The 19,366-nt window shown below is 40.4% G+C and overlaps 1 protein-coding gene across 1 annotated transcript in view; it reads right to left on the bottom strand.

Moving 5' to 3' along the window:
• Positions 1 to 19,366, bottom strand: part of DNAH14 (dynein axonemal heavy chain 14) — a 379,927-nt gene that overhangs the window by 33,659 nt on the left and 326,902 nt on the right. The window contains exons 75-76 of the mRNA XM_049867924.1: positions 13,051 to 13,261; positions 3,877 to 3,979 (exon numbers count right to left, since the gene is read on the bottom strand). Of these exons, the coding sequence (XP_049723881.1) occupies positions 3,877 to 3,979; positions 13,051 to 13,261 (314 nt within the window). The remainder of the gene's footprint in view (positions 1 to 3,876; positions 3,980 to 13,050; positions 13,262 to 19,366) is intronic.

Raw genomic sequence — 19,366 nt, 5'->3', positions numbered from 1 at the left:
AGAGAGGGAAAGAATTAATATGTGCAAAATTAGTATTGCCTCAGCAAAAGAGGAAACCCCGATGGTGTAGTGGTTAAGAGCTACCTCTGCTCACCAAAAAAGGTTGGCAGTTCAAATCCACCATCTGCTCCTTGGAAACTTTACGGGGCAGTTCTACTCTGTCTTATAGGGTTGCTTGAGTTGGAGTTGACTGGATGGCAGAGTTTTTGGGTTTTTTTAAGCAAAAGAAGGAAACCCTGGTGGTGTACTGGTTAAGTGCTACAGCTGCTCATCAAAGGGTCGGCAGTCAAATCCACCAGACGCTCCTTGGAAACTCTATGGGGCGGTTCCACTCTGTCCTATAGGGTCGCTATGAGTTGGAATTGACTTGATGTTTTGGTTTTTTGGTAGCAAGAGAAAGTTCCTTACATCTGATGTGAAAATTAATTTTATTAAATTCACAAAGCAGGTTCATGCCATTATCAGTGGTTCCCCCTTCCCTTCCCTTTTTCCTTAATGCAGGAAGATTATGTCTGAGTCATATTTGTAAGGAAGACAGAGATTTATTCACTCTGGCAGTTGATCTTGTTAAAAATATGAATAGATTTTTTGGGGGCTTACTTTTTATTATAAAAATTTTCTAACATACTCGAGAGAGAGAGTCATATAACTGACTCCACGTATCTATCATTCACCTTCAACAACGGTCAACAATGGCCTCGTTGCTGAAATTAAGGGGAAAGCTCTCAGGCTTTCTTCATTGAGTATGATGGTAGCTGTGAATTTCTAATAAATCCCTTTTATCATATCGAGGAATTCCCCTTCTATTCCTACTTTGTTGAGTATTTTAATCATCAGAAGGTGATGAATTTTGTCAAATGCCTATTCTGTGCCAACTGAGGTGATCACGTGGTGCTTTTGTTCTGTTAATGTTGCGTATTATACTGGTTATTTTCTAATGTTAATGAAGGTGTGTGTCATTTGCATAAAAATAATGGTACATCTTTTTATTCCTATGAATAATGTTGGGATGATTACCGATCTCATCCTTGATTATTTTCTTAAGATAGGTCTCTAGAAGTGGGTCACTGGATTAAATTGGGTAAATCCCACTTGGTCATGGTATATAATCCTTTTAATATACTTTTGGATTGGGTTTGCTAGTTAGTGTCTTGTTGAGGAATTTTTATATCTATATTCGTCAGGGATATTGGCCTGTAGTTTTCTTATCTTATGGTGTCTTTGCCTGGCTTTGGTATCAGGGTGATGTTAGCCTCATAGAATGTATTAGGAGGTGTTCCCTCCTCTTCTATTTTTTTGGAAAATTTAAGTAGGATTGGAGTCACTTCGGTAAATGTTTTGTAGAATTCCCCAATGAAGCCATCTGGTTCAGGACTTTTCTTTGTTAGGAGGTTTTTGAACGCTAATTCAATTTCTTCACTTGTTATGAGTTGGTTGAGACCTTCTATTTTTTCTTGAGTCAATATAAGGAGTTTATGTGTTTCTAGGAATTTGTCCATTTTATCCTAGTAATCTAATTTGTTAGTGTACAAATTTTCACAGTATTTTCTTACAATTCTTTTTATTTCTGTAGGGTCGGTTTTAATGTTCCCACTTTCATTTCTAATTTTAGACATTTTCAGTTCCTCTCTCTTTTTGTCAGTCTAGCTAAAGGTTTGTCAGTTCTATTGATCTTTAAAAAAAAAACAGCTTCTGGTCTTGTTGATTCTCTCTATTTTCTGTTTGCTGTTTCATTTATCTCTGCTCTGATCTTTGTTATTTCCTTCTTTCTGGTAGTTTTGGGCTCAGTTTGCTCTTCTTCTTGTTTCTCAAGTTGTAAAGTTAGGTTATTGATTTAAGATCTTTCTTCTTTTTTATTATAAGCATTTACGACTATAAATTTCCCTCTGAACATTTCCTCTGCTCCATACAATAAGTTCTGGCATATTAAATAGTCTTTAAAAAATTTTAGTGGCAGCATACTATTTCATTATATAAATATACCATAATTTATTTGTCTTTTTCTGGTTGCTGAACATAAATTATTTCTTATATCTTTATGCAAATGGTGCACACCTTCTACGTTTGTCAATCTTCGTAAGTGTTGCTATGCCAGTTTTATTTTTACATGTTGCTGTAAAAAAATTAGCATAGCATGATTACAAAAATACCTTGAGGGAGGAGGGTGCAGTTGACAAACAAACATAGAAGGTGTGTGTTATTTGTGTAAAAATATGGTACATCTTTTTATTGCTATGAGTAATGTTGGGATGATTACCGATCTCATCCTTGATTATTTTCTTAAGATGGGTCTCTAAGTGGGTCACTGAAACAAATTGCATGAAAAATTTAAGACTCTATATATATTGCAAAATTATCTTCCAGAAAAAATTTTGCCTTGTCAGCATTACGTTGGATTATTTCATAGTAGTCTTAACCCAAAATCAAACTTGTTGCCATTGAATCAATTGTGACTCATAGTACTCTTAAGAGCACTAACTATAGCTGTTTTTAAAGCAATTGTGACTCATAGTACTCTTAAGAGCACTAACTATATCATAGCTGTTTTTAAAGCAATCTTTGCCAATTTGATGGGCTATCAAAAGTATCTCATTCTTTTGATTTGCTTTTCTTTGATACCTAGAGGCTAATTTTTTTCTTTATATGCTTATTGATTTCTTGTGTCCTTTGCCAATTTTTTAAGGCAGCGCTAATGTTTTTCTTAATTATTTGTAGATGCTCTTCTTTATTATGAAAATCATCTTCTCTGTCTGTACAGATAAATCGTCAGATGTGAAAATCTCCTAATGTTGTACGTACGCACTGATTACAACTATGTTAAAAATGCTTACACTGATGGAGACTTAAGGTGGACTTATAGTAATGAACCTCTTAAGATGACATGTTCTTTTAAACTCTATCCCTCTCTGCCACCTATTCTTCTGTCCCCATCACCTCTACCTTCCAGAGCCCCCATTCCTGGCCAGAAATAGGAGGATGTTTGAGATCATAATTTACCAGAATTATATCTGTGACAATCCTGAATCTCAGACTAAGAGTTGTGGATTTCCCCAATTTGTGTTCTGTCTTTTCTAGGAGCAGCGTTGTTGGGAAGCAGCTTAGTATTGTCCCCTTGGGTAAATGTATAATCAGCAGACTGGGAAGAGCTGGGGAGAGGTATGACAGGAAGCAGTTTCTTTATTTCCCATGAGTGAATCTGATTTCTCCTCAGGGTGGATTGGGACACTGTCAGAAAAGTGCCCATCCTCCCTGATTTCCTCCATCCCCATCTCAGTTCTGTTATGTTAAAGTTGGAAGAGTGGCTGTGTGGACCTGTCTGCGCACAGCACTCTGCTGGTGCCATTCGTCAGTTTTCTTTGCTATTAAGATTTGATCTTTTGGTCATCCAGACCCTTGTTCAGCAGAATTAACCAACTCTTAAAATTTATTCAACCTCAGTCGTGGATATGGGTGGAAATCACAGATAACCCTAAATTCAGGCTTTTTAGTCAATAGTTTCAACCTGATTTCTGCCAGCCCCCCTCCAGAGAATTAATGAACTATGAAATGGTTAAGGGGATCCGAAACAGGAAAAAACTGTAGAAGCAAATGGCAGGAAAAGGACATATATTATGTATTCTGGTTTACAACAATTTCGGAAGCCTAGTGTCCTTGTATGAAAAAACAAACATCTAAACTGTGAATTACTTGAAAACAGGAATCTTTTCTGCTACTTAAGCATCCTTTCTGGTCCCTAGTACAGGGCTGAGCAAAGAGCAGACATTTTGCATAGCAAAATTAGCAGTTTCTTTTTAATTCAGAATTATGAATCCAAGGTGATTAATATTCAAAAAAAGTTCTTCAGTTAATACTAAAATCTATTATATTTGTCCTTACCTTTAAACTCTTTCGAAGAATAGGAACTGGGAAAGAACTGTCTGATTTTGAGCTTAACCATAATCTAAACTCAGGGTCTATTTTGACATTTGGACTACTAAATCTGCAAAGTAAAAAACAAATAAATAAATAAATAAATATTTTGGCGTGAAAAATTTAAACAATAGCATATTCTTAGAATCATAGTGTTTCAACATTTAGCATGACCTTATAACTCATTATAATCATAAAAAATCTTATCAGATTACCATAACAGCTTTACATTGCAAAAGAATATGACCCATCAATTCCCATTTTTGAAACGTAGATTTCCTTCCCCTAAGCACAAAAGCAATATATGCTTATTGTGAAAAAAACTGGACAAACTTACAAATTAAGAACAAGATTAAGAGTTCCATTGGCCAAATCTGGGACAACTGAGTGTCAAAAAAAATGATGATAGTAACAGATTACAATCTATTTAATAAAATAGGAATCCATGAGTCCATACTGATATAAGTAAATTAGTGAATAAATAAATGAGAAAGAAGGAAAAGATCTTTCTTACAGAAGAATATCATTTAATAAATGCAGAAGGAATGGTGGAGGTAGAAAACCACCATTTGGAAAATAACACAGTAACAATTTAGTCGGAAATTATCAAACAAGTGGATGAAAGTTTGAGACATATACATGGTCTGAAAGTATCTCTCCACAACTTACTGATTAATTAGAAAGGGAAAAATAGAAATTTTAGAGCGGAGAAACCTGGCAGATATCACTCTAATTAAAAGACAAAGTTAAATCACATGGTAACCGGAAAGAAAACACCTAAAAATTCCAAAAAAAGTAAAGGAGATGAGAACCAGAATGGCTCACTACAAAAAAACAAAAACAAAAAAACCCCATAAAAGCTGGAAGTACTAGAGGAAATAATGAATAAAGAAGGTATTCAGTGTTGATTTTGTTAGTTGCCATTAAGTCAATTCCAACTCATGGTGACCCCACTCATGCAGAGTATTCTAGGATACACACACACACAAATAACAAAATGGCACAAGTAATTTCTTATTGGTAATAACACTGACTGTAAATGGACTAAACGCACCAATAAAGAGGCAGAGAGTGGCAGAATGAATTAAAAAAAAAAAGATCCAACTATGTGCTATCTACAAGAGATATATCTTAGATCCAAGGATACAATAGGTTGACAGTGAAAGCATGGAAAAAATATTCCATGCAAATAGTAACCAAAAGAGAGGTGGGGTGGTAATTTTAATACCTTGACTTTACATCAAGATCTGCTGTAAGAGAAAAATAATACATTATATAATGATAAAAAGGTCAATTAATCAAGAAGATATAACAATTTTAAATATATATACATCTAACATCAGAGCCCCAAAATATATGTAGCAAACACTGACAGAATTGAAGGGTGAAATAGACAACTCCACAACCACAGCTGGAGACTTCAACACACCACATTCAATAATGGACAGAACATCTAGAAAGAAGATCGATAAGGAAATAGAGGGCTTAAATGACTCTATAAACCAATTAGACCTAACAGATATTTACAGAATACTCCACCCAACAAACAGCACAATATACATTGCTCTCCGGGGCACACGGATCATTCTCCAGGAGAGGCCACATGTTAAATCACAAAGCAAGTCTCAGTAAATTTAAAAAGATTGAAATCATACAGAGTATCTTCTTCAACCGTAATGGAGTGATGTTAGAAATCAATAGAAAAGAATTTGGAAAACACAAATATATAGAAATCATACGATGCTCTATAAACAACTAACAAGTCAAGAAAGAAATCAGAAAATACTTATAGTTGAATGAAAATGAAAGCACCACACATCAAAACTTATGGCATGTAGCTAAAGCAGTGTTCAGAGGGAAACTTTTAATGGTAAACACCTACGTTGTAAAAGCAGACAAAACTAAATCAACCTAATCCTACAACTTGAGGAACTAGAAAAAGAAGAGTAAACCAAACACAAAGCAATCAGAAGAAAGAAAAGAACAAAGATCAGAGCAGAGATAAATGAAATAGAGAATAGAAAAGCAACAGAGAGAATTAAGACCAGACATTGGTTTTTAGAAAAGACCAGTAAAATTGACAAACCTTTAGCTAGGCTAACAAAGAAAAAAAGAGAGAAGATGCAAAGTCAGAAATGAAAATGAGGACATTAAAATAGATCCTACAGATATAAAAAGAATCGTAAGAGAATCCTATGAACAATTGTATACCAACAAATTTAGATAACTAGGATGAAGTGGACTAATTCCTAGAAACGCATAAATTTCTTACATTGACTCAAGAAGAAACAGAGAATCTCAAACCAACTTGTAACAAATGAAGAGACTGAATCAGCAAAAACCTCCGAACAAAGAAAAACCCTGGTCCAGATGGCTTCACTGGGGAATTTTACCAAACATTTATAGAAGAAGTGACTTCAATCCTACTTAAATTTTCCAAAAAATAGAAGAGGGGGGAACACTTCCTAACTCATTCTATGAGGCTAGCGTCAACCTAGTACCAAAGCCAGGCAAAGACACCACAAGAAAAAAAACTATAGACCACTATCTCTTATGAATATAGATGAAAAAATCCTCAATGAAATACTAGCACAACCAAACTAAAAGCATGTTAAAAGGATTATACACCATGACCAAGCAGAATTTATCCCAGGAATGCAAGGGTGATTTAACATTAGAAAAATCAATCAACGTAATACACTGCAGTAATAGAACAAGAAAAAAAAGAACCACATGATCATCTCAATCAGCACAGAAAAGGCATTTGACGAAATTCAACACCCTTTCATAATAAAATCACTCAAGCTAGGAATAGAAAGTAAATTCCTCAATAAGATAAAGGGCATTTATGAAAAAACTCACTGCTAACATCATACTGGAGTCCTGATGGCACAGTGCGTAAGAGCTTGGCTGCTAACCAAAAGGTCAGTAGTTTGAATCGACCACGAGTGCTGTTATGATGCTGGAAGCTATGCCATCAGTATTTAAAATACCAGCAGGGTCACCTATGGTGGAGAGCTTCTAGACTAAGACAGACTAGAAAGAAAGGCCTGGCAATGCAAGCTACATTAGAAAATTAGTCAATTAAAATCCCATGGATCACAGATTGGGAGAAACTTTCCAGGAACTCTATATCCAGTAAGGGTCTGATAGCCGCCCCCCCGAACAAAAATGAAACGAAACACAAAAAAACTTCTACAACTTAACAACAAGAAGACAAACAATCTAACTAAAAAATGGGCAAAGGGCTTGAACAGGTATTTCCTGAAAGAGGATATTAAAATGGCCAATAAGCACATGAAAAGATGCTCAACGTCACTATCCATTAAAGAGATACAAACCAAATCTGCAATGAGATACCACCTCACCCCTATTAGAATGGCAATGATTAAAAAAAACCAGAAGACAACAGATGTTGACAAGGTTGTGGAGAAACTGGAACCCTCATCCGTTGCTGGTGGGAATGTAAAAGGGTGGAGTTGCTGTGGAAAACATTTTCACAGTCCCTCATTATGTTGCATATAGAGCTACCACATGACTCAGCAATCCCAACCCTAGGTATATACCCAGAAGTGAAGGCAAGAACATAAACAGAAACATGTACACAAATATTCATTGCTGCACTTTTCACAATAGCCAAAAGATGGAAACAATAGAAATGTCCATTAATAAATGAATGGATAAACAAAATGTGATACATACATACAACGGAATACTACTCAGCCGTAAAGAGAAATGTAGTCTTGATGCATACAAGTTAAATAGGTCAGTCACAAAAGGACAAATACTGTATGATCTCACTTATATGAAATAAGCAAATATACAGAAACCAAAGATTATTCATGGTTACCAGGTGTGGGAGGCAGAGGGAAAGGAGGGTTTTTGCATAGAGAGTCTTGAGTATATGTCAATGGTGTGGAATGATTTGGAAAAGGATAGTGTCATGGATTAAACTGTGTCCCCCAAAAGTATCTGCCAACTTGGCTAGGTCATGATTCCCAGTATCATATGATTGTCTACCATTTTGTCACCTGATATGATTTCCCTGTGTGTTGTAAATTCTGTCACTATGATGTTAATCAGATGGATTAACGGCAGTTGTAGTGATGAGATCTATAAGATTAGATAGTGTCTTAAGCCAATCTCTTTTGAGATACAGAAGAGAGAAGCGAGCAGAGAAACACTGGGACCTCATACCACCAAGAAAGCAGTGCTGGGAGCAGAGTGTGTCCTTTAGACATGAGGTTCCTGCGTGGAGAAGCTCCTAGACCAAGGGAAGATTGAGAGCAAGGACCTTCCTCCAGAGCTGACATAGAGAGAAAGCCTTCCCCTGGAGTTGACACCCTGAATTTGGACTTGTAGCCTACTGGACTGTGAGAGAATAAATTCTCTTTGTTGAAGCCATCCATTTGTGGTATTTCTGACTAAACACTAGATGACTAAGACAGATAGTGACAATGGTTCCACAACTTGAAGAATGTAATCAATGTCACTGAATTGTACATCCAGAAATTGTGGAGATGACGTATGTTTTGTTATGTAAATTCTCACCACAATTAAAAAATAAATTATGAGAACAACAACAAAACAAACAAAAACCCTATGGATCACAACAGAATATTGTCCACTATAGTGCTGGAAGGTGAGGCTCCTAGGTTGGCAGGCAACAGTGGATTCAAACATGTTAGTGACCATGAGGATGGTGTGGGGACCAGGCAGCATTTTATCCTGTTGTCCATGGGGGTCACATGAGGGAGAGCTGATTTGATGGCAACTAACAACAACAACATCTACAACAACATCGTACTCAATGAAAAAGACCGAGAGCTTTCCCATTAAAATCAGGAACTAGACAAGGATACCTGCTCTCACTACTGCTATTCAATATTGTACTGGAAGTTCAAGCCAGAGCAATTAGGCAAGAAAAAAAAAAAGGTATCCAAATTGGGAAGGAATAAGTAAAACTACCCTGTTTGTAGGTTACACAACCCTGTATACAGAAAACTCCAAAGAATGCATAAAAGAGATACTTGAGCTAATAAATGAATTCAGCAAAGTGGTAACATACAAGGTCAATGCCCAAAAATCAGTCAGGTTTTAACACATCAGGAAAGAGCAATCTGAAAAGGAAATTAAGGAAACAATTCCATCTACAATGGCATCTAAAGAATAAAATAAAAAGAAAAATACCTAGGAATAAATTTAACCAGAAAGATGAAAGACTTGTATATGGAAAACTATAAACATTACTGCGATAAATTAAAGAAGACTTACACAAGTAGAAGGACATTCTGTGTTCATAGAAAGATTTAATATTATTGAGTTGTCAATACTACCTAAAGAAATCTATAGATTCAGTGCAATCCCCATCAAATCCAAACAGCCTTCTTTGCAGAAATGAAAAAGCCAATCCTCAAATCTATACGGAACTTAAAGGGCCCCAAAAAGCCAAAGCTGTTATAACGATAGACATATAGACCAATGGAACAGAATTGAGAGTCCAGAAATAAACATCTATAGTCTACTGATTCTTGACAAGAGTAGTAAGTCCATTCAATGGGGAAAGAATAGTCTCTTTAATAAAGGGTGCTGGGACAACAGGATTTCCATAAGCAAAAGAATGAATCTGGCCCTATACAACATATATGAACACTAACTCAAAATGGGTGAAGGAACTAAACGTATGAACTAAAACTATAAAACTCTTAAAATGCTTCTGGACCTAGTTTTTTTTTTTTTTTTTAAACGATGCACTTTTAGATATGACACCAAAAAGCACGAACAACAAAAGACAAGATGGATAAATTCGACTTTATCAAAATTAAAAACTTTTTTTTGTCGAGTTTATCAACAAAGAGATAACCTACAGATTGGGAGAAACATTTTGAAAACCATATATCTAATAGGGGTTTAATATCTAGAGTATATAAAGAACTCTACAACTTAACAACAAAAAGACAAACAACCCAATGAAAAAATGGGCAAGGGCCTTGAATAAACATTTCATCAAAGAAATACAAGTCACCAACAAACAAATGAGAAATCCCCAATGTCATTAGTTATTAGGGAAATACAAATCAAAGCCACAATGAGATATCACTTCACATTCACTAAGATGGCTGCGATGAAAAAGAAACAAAAGCGGGAAACAACAAATGATGGTGAGGATGTGGAGAAATTGAAACACTTATGCTTTGCTAGTGAGAATGTAAAAATAGTACAGCCACTGTGGAAAACAGTTTGTTGGTTCCTCAAAAAGTTAAACATAGAAGTACCATAAAAAAAATATGACCCAGTAATTCCACTCCTAGGTATATACCCAAGAGACTTGAAAGTAGCGACGGAAAGACACATGTACACCAGCGTTCATTGCAGCACTATCCACAATAGCCAAAAAGTGGATTCAAACTAAAAGTCCATCAACAGATGAATGGATGAACAAAATGTGGTGCCTACATACATGGACGGAGCCCTGACGGTGCGTGCAGTGGTTAAGAGCTAACCAAAAGTTTGACATTTTGATTCCATCAGCCGCTCCTTGGAAATCCTATGGGGCAGCTCTACTTTGTCCTATAGGGTCGCTATGAGTCGAAATCGACTTGACGGCAGTGGGTTTGGTTTTTGGTTTACATACAATGGAATATTACTCAGCCAGTATTCATTCATGCTAAATATGAATGAAGCTTGAAGAAATTACGCTGAGTGAAGTCAGTCAGTCACAAAAGAACAAATAGTGTATGATGCACTCACATGAAATATCCAGAATAGGCAAGTATATAGAAACCAAAGTGTATTAGTGGTGTGTGAAGGAGGGGGAAAAAGTGACTTGTTGCTTAGGAGACATGATGAAAAAATTTGGAAATAGATTGTGGTGATGGTTGAATGACATGATGACGGTAATTAATGTTGTCACTGAATTGTACATGTAAAAAAAATGGAAATAGTAAATGTTTTACTACATATATATTTACCACAATAAAAAAACAAAGACTTAACTCAGCAGGAATGGGACAGATTGACATGAGTCTCTTGAAAGGATCAAGAAAGACGCACCATCACTTCTGTGGCGTTCCTGCAATGATGTATAACTGAATCTAACCATGAGAAAACATCAGACAAAGTCAAATTGAGGGCCACTCTACAAAATAATAGGCTTGTGCTTTTCAAAAATGTAAAGTGATGGCAGACAAAGCCTGAGGCACTGTTACAGATTAAAGGAGATTTAAGGGACATTAAGGGACACAATAACTGAGTGCAATGAGCAATCCTGAATTGGAACCTGGACCAGAACTTCTTTCTTTTCTGCAATAAGAGATATTATTGGGACAATTGGCTAAATATGAATATGATCAGTTCTGTTGATTAGATAATAAATAATGCACACTGAAATATTTAGGGATCAATGGACATTATTTCTGCAATTTATTTTCAAATGATTCAGCAAAAATAGACGTATTTCTTTTTCTAATAAAAATGGATGTATGTAATTATATTAGAGTGAGAAATGACCATGCAAATGTTAACAATTGGGAAATCAGGATGAAGGGTATAGGGGCGTTTTTGTACTGTTCTTACAACTTTTCTGCAAGTTTGAAATTATTTTTTAAAAGTTTACCACCAAAAAAAAAAAAAAAAAACTGAACCAAAACCAAACCTCAAAACAAACAAAAAATGAAACAGAAAAACAAAAGTTGCCTGAAATTCCACTAAGTAGTAGTTATAAGTGCATTTTTTTCTCTTTCTGTCTTTGCATCACTCTTATTTTTAAAATAACATTATACTGAACATATTTTTTGTAGCCTGTTTTTTCCTCTCAGCAATATATTGTGAACATATTTCTTTAATTTCTAAATTTAAGAAATGTTTTTCTCTTCTTCCACTGTGAGCCGTTTGAGTGGTGGACCTGAAACTCTGCAGCCTTGATGTGATAAAGAAGTGTGAATTTCTTTTAATCATACTCTGATTATAAAATAATTTCTTCTTGTGTATCTTTAATAACTCTTATTAAGCTCCCCCCCCCCCCATTTTTCCTAAATGACACACTGCTGTCTGCCATTTTCTTGTTTATGACTGTCTCTGGGATAGTGTCTGTCTGGCCCATGCTGTGTTCCCCGTGCCTAGAATAATATTTGACGAAGAGTACGTGCCCTATAAATATTTCTTGAATGCATAATAAATGAAAGGCTGGTAGAAACTTTTGTATTATCTTCCAAATTTTGTACATATTGACGTATGTAACTAAGTAATCTTTGTCTTCTGTCCCTAACTCTTAAGTGATGAAATAAACGTGAAAAAGAGAAATTATTAAATAAGTTGCTTTTAAATTGCTAGAAGAGTAAGAGTCAGAGAATAGCAGGAATGGTATTAGTAAAGCTTGTAAGGCAGGAGTCATATTTTGAATTTATAGTTTCCTTATGAATGCTCACAGCATAAAGGTCACAGCACAGAGAGGGGACCCTCATCTAAACACCTTTTTATAATACAATACTGGCCACACAAAGTAAAGCAGACAGAAATGCCAGGCTGGAGAAAAAGTACAGAATGCCACCTGTTAAAATATTACCAATTCAACACATTGATAATTCCTCACTCAAAGTTATCACAGTCAACTTTCAACCACTTCCACTGCAAACAAGAAGGCTGAACCTAAGGAAATCTATGCCTGGGATGGTAAAGTAAGTGCTTTGGAGGGTACAGCCTAGAAAAGTGGGTTCAGCCAGAGAAAGTCAGAATAGGTACTAAATATAGGCTGGGAAATAAATCATCACTGAAAATAATATGAAAGATATTACTCTGTATTGGGAATCAAGTAGAATATTCAAAACTGTTATAGGTCAACACATATATATATGTATGTCTACGTATGTATATATATCTATTGAGAAAGTTTGAGGAGAGAAAGTGATATACAAGATAGGGAGCAAAAACTAATGAGTTTTTCATTCTAATTAAAAACAGATGTATTCTTAGTGCAGTCTTCAAGTTCTTAGAGAAAAGAGAACTCATAGTTTAAGTTTCCTCTGAGCGGTCAACACATTATTTTATTATTGTTATAAGCACAGTATATGTTGCCATTTCCAGTTTTACTTAATAGGTTTGATAATTAATTTGATCCCTTCCAAATAAATGTAAAACTCTTACGATTCTATAATAGTGCAGAGCCGTGGCATAAACGATGCTGCAAGGTGGCAGTTCTGGAGGAAGACCCACTGTCCTGCTTTGATTCGTGCCTTAACAATGAGATCTTCTGCTTTAGCTGCCTGGCCCCGACCCAAAGAAATCATGGTCACATGATGCGTTGTTCCTTTTAACTCTTGTGCAAATCTCAGGAGAAGGCCGGTGGGGTCAATACCTGTATGCCGGGAAGTATATAAAACTGTTAACTTATTTTATTCCTTCTTAAAAACACAATCCAGTGTGTACTGAGCCGTGGCGGGAGAAGATGTAGCTATAGTGGAAGGACTATAGGCTCTGAAATTAGAATCCAGAATTCAAATTTTGGCTTCGTCACTTACTAGCCAAGTGACCTTGGTTTTCTAACATTTGGGGATGATAATATTTACCTCAGCAGTAACTGCTGGCTCTCTGCTCCAACGTTTATTTGTCCCTCTTCTGTAGATGAAAACCAGAAAACCAAACCTGTTGCCGTCGGGTCGATTCCAACTCATAGTGACCCTATAGGGTAGAGTAGAGCTGCCCCATAGAGTTTCCAAGGAGCACCTGGTAGATTCGCACTCCCAACCTTTTAGTTCGCAGTGGTAGCACTTAACCACTAAGCCACCAGGGTTTCCTCTGTAGATGAACCTCAGTGTTATTCCAGATGGCTGCGTACCCTGCTAAAATGTTACATTTTTAGCCTCTCTTGTAGCTGGGTATGGACATTTAAGTTTTGTGAACAGGTTTTGGCAGCAAAAGTTTTTTTTAGCAAAAGTGTCGTGTAATACTTTGGATGTCTTCTTAAAGGGAGGAGATGTGCCCTTCTTTCTTCTATTCTGTTGTTTACAACATGGATGTGATGGCCAGAGTTCCTAACTGCCACCTTGGGTCGCGTTTTGAAGAAATTGACAGCACTTCTTATGCGTATGTCAGGCTTATAACCAGTAACCAGTCGCTAGGAAGTCCCTTCCGACTCATGGTGACCCCAGGTGTGCAGAGTCCCTTCCGACTCATGGTGACCCCAGGTGTGCAGAGTCCCTTCCGACTCATGGTGACCCCAGGTGTGCAGAGTCCCTTCCGACTCATGGTGACCCCAGGTGTGCAGAGTCCCTTCCGACTCATGGTGACCCCAGGTGTGCAGAGTCCCTTCCGACTCATGGTGACCCCAGGTGTGCAGAGTCCCTTCCGACTCATGGTGACCCCAGGTGTGCAGAGTCCCTTCCGACTCATGGTGACCCCAGGTGTGCAGAGTCCCTTCCGACTCATGGTGACCCCAGGTGTGCAGAGTCCCTTCCGACTCATGGTGACCCCAGGTGTGCAGAGTCCCTTCCGACTCATGGTGACCCCAGGTGTGCAGAGTCCCTTCCGACTCATGGTGACCCCAGGTGTGCAGAGTCCCTTCCGACTCATGGTGACCCCAGGTGTGCAGAGTCCCTTCCGACTCATGGTGACCCCAGGTGTGCAGAGTCCCTTCCGACTCATGGTGACCCCAGGTGTGCAGAGTCCCTTCCGACTCATGGTGACCCCAGGTGTGCAGAGTCCCTTCCGACTCATGGTGACCCCAGGTGTGCAGAGTCCCTTCCGACTCATGGTGACCCCAGGTGTGCAGAGTCCCTTCCGACTCATGGTGACCCCAGGTGTGCAGAGTCCCTTCCGACTCATGGTGACCCCAGGTGTGCAGAGTCCCTTCCGACTCATGGTGACCCCAGGTGTGCAGAGTCCCTTCCGACTCATGGTGACCCCAGGTGTGCAGAGTCCCTTCCGACTCATGGTGACCCCAGGTGTGCAGAGTCCCTTCCGACTCATGGTGACCCCAGGTGTGCAGAGTCCCTTCCGACTCATGGTGACCCCAGGTGTGCAGAGTCCCTTCCGACTCATGGTGACCCCAGGTGTGCAGAGTCCCTTCCGACTCATGGTGACCCCAGGTGTGCAGAGTCCCTTCCGACTCATGGTGACCCCACCTATGCAGTGTCCATTCTGACTCATGGTGACCCCAGGTGTGCAGAGTCCCTTCCGACTCATGGTGACCCCAGGTGTGCAGAGTCCCTTCCGACTCATGGTGACCCCAGGTGTGCAGAGTCCCTTCCGACTCATGGTGACCCCAGGTGTGCAGAGTCCCTTCCGACTCATGGTGACCCCAGGTGTGCAGAGTCCCTTCCGACTCATGGTGACCCCAGGTGTGCAGAGTCCATTCCGACTCATGGTGACCCCAGGTGTGCAGAGTCCCTTCCGACTCATGGTGACCCCAGGTGTGCAGAGTCCCTTCCGACTCATGGTGACCCCAGGTGTGCAGAGTCCCTTCCGACTCATGGTGACCCCAGGTGTGCAGAGTCCCTTCCGACTCATGGTGACCCCAGGTGTGCAGAGTCCCTTCCGACTCATGGTGACCCCAGGTGTGCAGAGTCCATTCCGACTCATGGTGACCCCAGGTGTGCAGAGTCCCTTCCGACTCATGGTGACCCCAGGTGTGCAGAGTCCCTTCCGACTCATGGTGACCCCAGGTGTGCAGAGTCCCTTCCGACTCATGGTGACCCCAGGTGTGCAGAGTCCCTTCCGACTCATGGTGACCCCAGGTGTGCAGAGTCCCTTCCGACTCATGGTGACCCCAGGTGTGCAGAGTCCCTTCCGACTCATGGTGACCCCACCTATGCAGTGTCCATTCTGACTCATGGTGACCCCAGGTGTGCAGAGTCCCTTCCGACTCATGGTGACCCCAGGTGTGCAGAGTCCCTTCCGACTCATGGTGACCCCAGGTGTGCAGAGTCCCTTCCGACTCATGGTGACCCCAGGTGTGCAGAGTCCCTTCCGACTCATGGTGACCCCAGGTGTGCAGAGTCCCTTCCGACTCATGGTGACCCCAGGTGTGCAGAGTCCCTTCCGACTCATGGTGACCCCAGGTGTGCAGAGTCCCTTCCGACTCATGGTGACCCCACCTATGCAGTGTCCATTCTGACTCATGGTGACCCCAGGTGTGCAGAGTCCATTCCAACTCATGGTGACCCCAGGTGTGCAGAGTCCCTTCCGACTCATGGTGACCCCAGGTGTGCAGAGTCCCTTCCGACTCATGGTGACCCCAGGTGTGCAGAGTCCCTTCCGACTCATGGTGACCCCAGGTGTGCAGAGTCCCTTCCGACTCATGGTGACCCCAGGTGTGCAGAGTCCCTTCCGACTCATGGTGACCCCAGGTGTGCAGAGTCCCTTCCGACTCATGGTGACCCCACCTATGCAGTGTCCATTCTGACTCATGGTGACCCCAGGTGTGCAGAGTCCCTTCCGACTCATGGTGACCCCAGGTGTGCAGAGTCCCTTCCGACTCATGGTGACCCCACCTATGCAGTGTCCATTCTGACTCATGGTGACCCCACGTGTGCAGAGTCCATTCCAACTCATGGTGACCCCAGGTGTGCAGAGTCCATTCCAACTCATGGTGACCCCAGGTGTGCAGAGTCCCTTCCGACTCATGGTGACCCCACCTATGCAGTGTCCATTCTGACTCATGGTGACCCCAGGTGTGCAGAGTCCATTCCAACTCATGGTGACCCCAGGTGTGCAGAGTCCCTTCCGACTCATGGTGACCCCAGGTGTGCAGAGTCCCTTCCGACTCATGGTGACCCCAGGTGTGCAGAGTCCCTTCCGACTCATGGTGACCCCAGGTGTGCAGAGTCCCTTCCGACTCATGGTGACCCCAGGTGTGCAGAGTCCCTTCCGACTCATGGTGACCCCACCTATGCAGTGTCCATTCTGACTCATGGTGACCCCAGGTGTGCAGAGTCCCTTCCGACTCATGGTGACCCCAGGTGTGCAGAGTCCCTTCCGACTCATGGTGACCCCACCTATGCAGTGTCCATTCTGACTCATGGTGACCCCACGTGTGCAGAGTCCATTCCAACTCATGGTGACCCCAGGTGTGCAGAGTCCATTCCAACTCATGGTGACCCCAGGTGTGCAGAGTCCCTTCCGACTCATGGTGACCCCACCTATGCAGTGTCCATTCTGACTCATGGTGACCCCAGGTGTGCAGAGTCCATTCCAACTCATGGTGACCCCAGGTGTGCAGAGTCCCTTCCGACTCATGGTGACCCCACCTATGCAGTGTCCATTCTGACTCATGGTGACCCCACGTGTGCAGAGTAGAACTGTGCTCCATAGGGCCTTCAAGGCTGCCGCCTTTCAGAAGCAACTTGCTAGGCCTTTCTTCCAAGGCACCTCTGCGTGGATTTGAACTGCCAACCTTTCGGTTAGTAGTCAAGTGCTTAACCAATAACACTACCCAGGGACTCCGTCAGACTTTTAGTCAGGTGCTTTACACAGGAAAAAGCTTCAAGTGAGAAAACCTCCAGGTGGAGGCACTCTGGACAAGGTTTTTGCTTAATGGGCTCAAACTTTTAACAATGGTTAATTCTGAAGACAGATCAGATTTGCAGGCTATGAAGAACAGAAGATAAACGAATACTGTGCTTAGGATCTGTACAGCAAACACAGGAAAAAAGAAAAAAAAAAAAGGGTTTGGAGGACTACAAGGGCTTGGCCAGGAAGGCCAATTTCTGATAGTTTATTTTATATATAGTTATATATATAATATGTATTATATATATGTGTATATATAAATACAAATATATGTGTGTATGTACATGTGTATTTATAAATCAAGTTTAATCAAAACAGTTAATAAATGTAAGGGCGATCCCAAATTTCAGATCAATAATCGATGTTTGGAAGGCATTTTCTGCAGGAAAAATCAGCACCGATAAAGTTTTCCATAACTATGAATCTGGGAAGTCTTACTCCTTTTGTTCTTTTATATTTTAGAAAGATAATTCTTAATACAGGTTAAAGTTTTAATTGGTCCCTTTTCCAAAATATTTAAACACAAATAGGAAAATAGATTTTTTTGATTTTTTAAAAATAATTTTTATTGTGCTTTAAGTGAAAGTTTACAAATCAAGTCAGTCTGTCACATATAAGCTTATATACACCTTACTCCATACTCCCACTTACTCTCCCCGAGTCAGCCCGCTCCCTCCTTCCAGTCTCTCCTTTCGTGACGGTTTTGCCAGTTTCTAACCCTCTCTACCCTCCTATCTCCCCTCCAGACAGGAGATGCCATCACAGTCTCAAGTGTCCACCTGATACAAGTAGTTCACTCTTCATCAGCATCTCTCTCCAACCCATTGTCCAGTCCCTTCCATGTCTGATGAGTTGTCTTTGGGAATGGTTCCTGTCCTGGGCCAACAGAAGGTTTGGGGACCATGACCACCGGGATTCTTCTAGTCTCAGTCAGACCATTAAGTGTGGTCTTTTTATGAGAATTTGGGGTCTGCATCCCACTGATCTCCTGCTCCCTCAGGGGTTCTCTGTTGTGCTCCCTGTCAGGGCAGTCATCGGTTGTGGCCGGGCACCATCTAGTTCTTCTGGTCTCAGGATGATGTAAGTCTCTAGTTCATGTGGCCCTTTCTGTCTCTTGGGCTCATAATTACCTTGTGACCTTGGTGTTCTTCATTCTCCTTTGATCCAGATGGGTTGAGACCAATTGATGCATCTTAGATGGCTGTTTGTTAGCATTTAAGACCCCAGATGCCACATTTCGAAGTGTGATGCAGAATGTTTTCATAATAGTATTATTTTGCCAATTGACTTAGAAGTCCGCTTAAGCCATAGTCCCCAAACCCCGCCCTTGCTCCGCTGACCTTTGAAGCATTCAGTTTATCCCGGAAACTTCTTTGCTTTTGGTCCAGTCCAGTTGAGCTGACCTTCCGTGTATTGAGTATTGTTCTTCCCTTCACCTAAAGTAGTTCTTATCTCCTAACTAATCAGTAAATAACTCTCTCTCACCCTCCCTCCCTCCCCGCCTCGTAACCACAAAAGTATGTGCTCTTCTCAGTTTATACTATTTCTCAAGATCTTATACTAGTGGTCTTATACAATATTTCTCCTTTTGCCTCTGACTAATTTCACTCAGCATAATGCCTTCCAGGTTCCTCCATATTATGAAATGTTTCACAGATTCCTCACTGTTCTTTATCGACGTGTAGTATTCCATTGTGTGAACATACCATAATTTATTTAACCATTTATCCATTGATGGACACCTTGGTTGCTTCCAGCTTTTTGCTATTGTAAACAGAGCTGCAATAAACATGGGTGTGCATATATCTGTTCATGTGAAGGCTCTTATTTCTCTAGGGTATATTCCGAGGAGTGGGATTTCTGGGTTGTATGGTAGTTCTATTTCTAACTTTTTAAGAAAACGCCAGATAGATTTCCAAAGTGGTTGTACCATTTTACATTCCCACCAGCAGTG

This window comes from Elephas maximus, chromosome 24 (genome assembly GCF_024166365.1).
Source record: "Elephas maximus indicus isolate mEleMax1 chromosome 24, mEleMax1 primary haplotype, whole genome shotgun sequence".
Taxonomy (NCBI): domain Eukaryota; kingdom Metazoa; phylum Chordata; class Mammalia; order Proboscidea; family Elephantidae; genus Elephas; species Elephas maximus.
The sequence above is the reverse complement of the archived record's forward strand: the minus strand, read 5'-3'. Positions and strand labels throughout refer to the sequence as shown.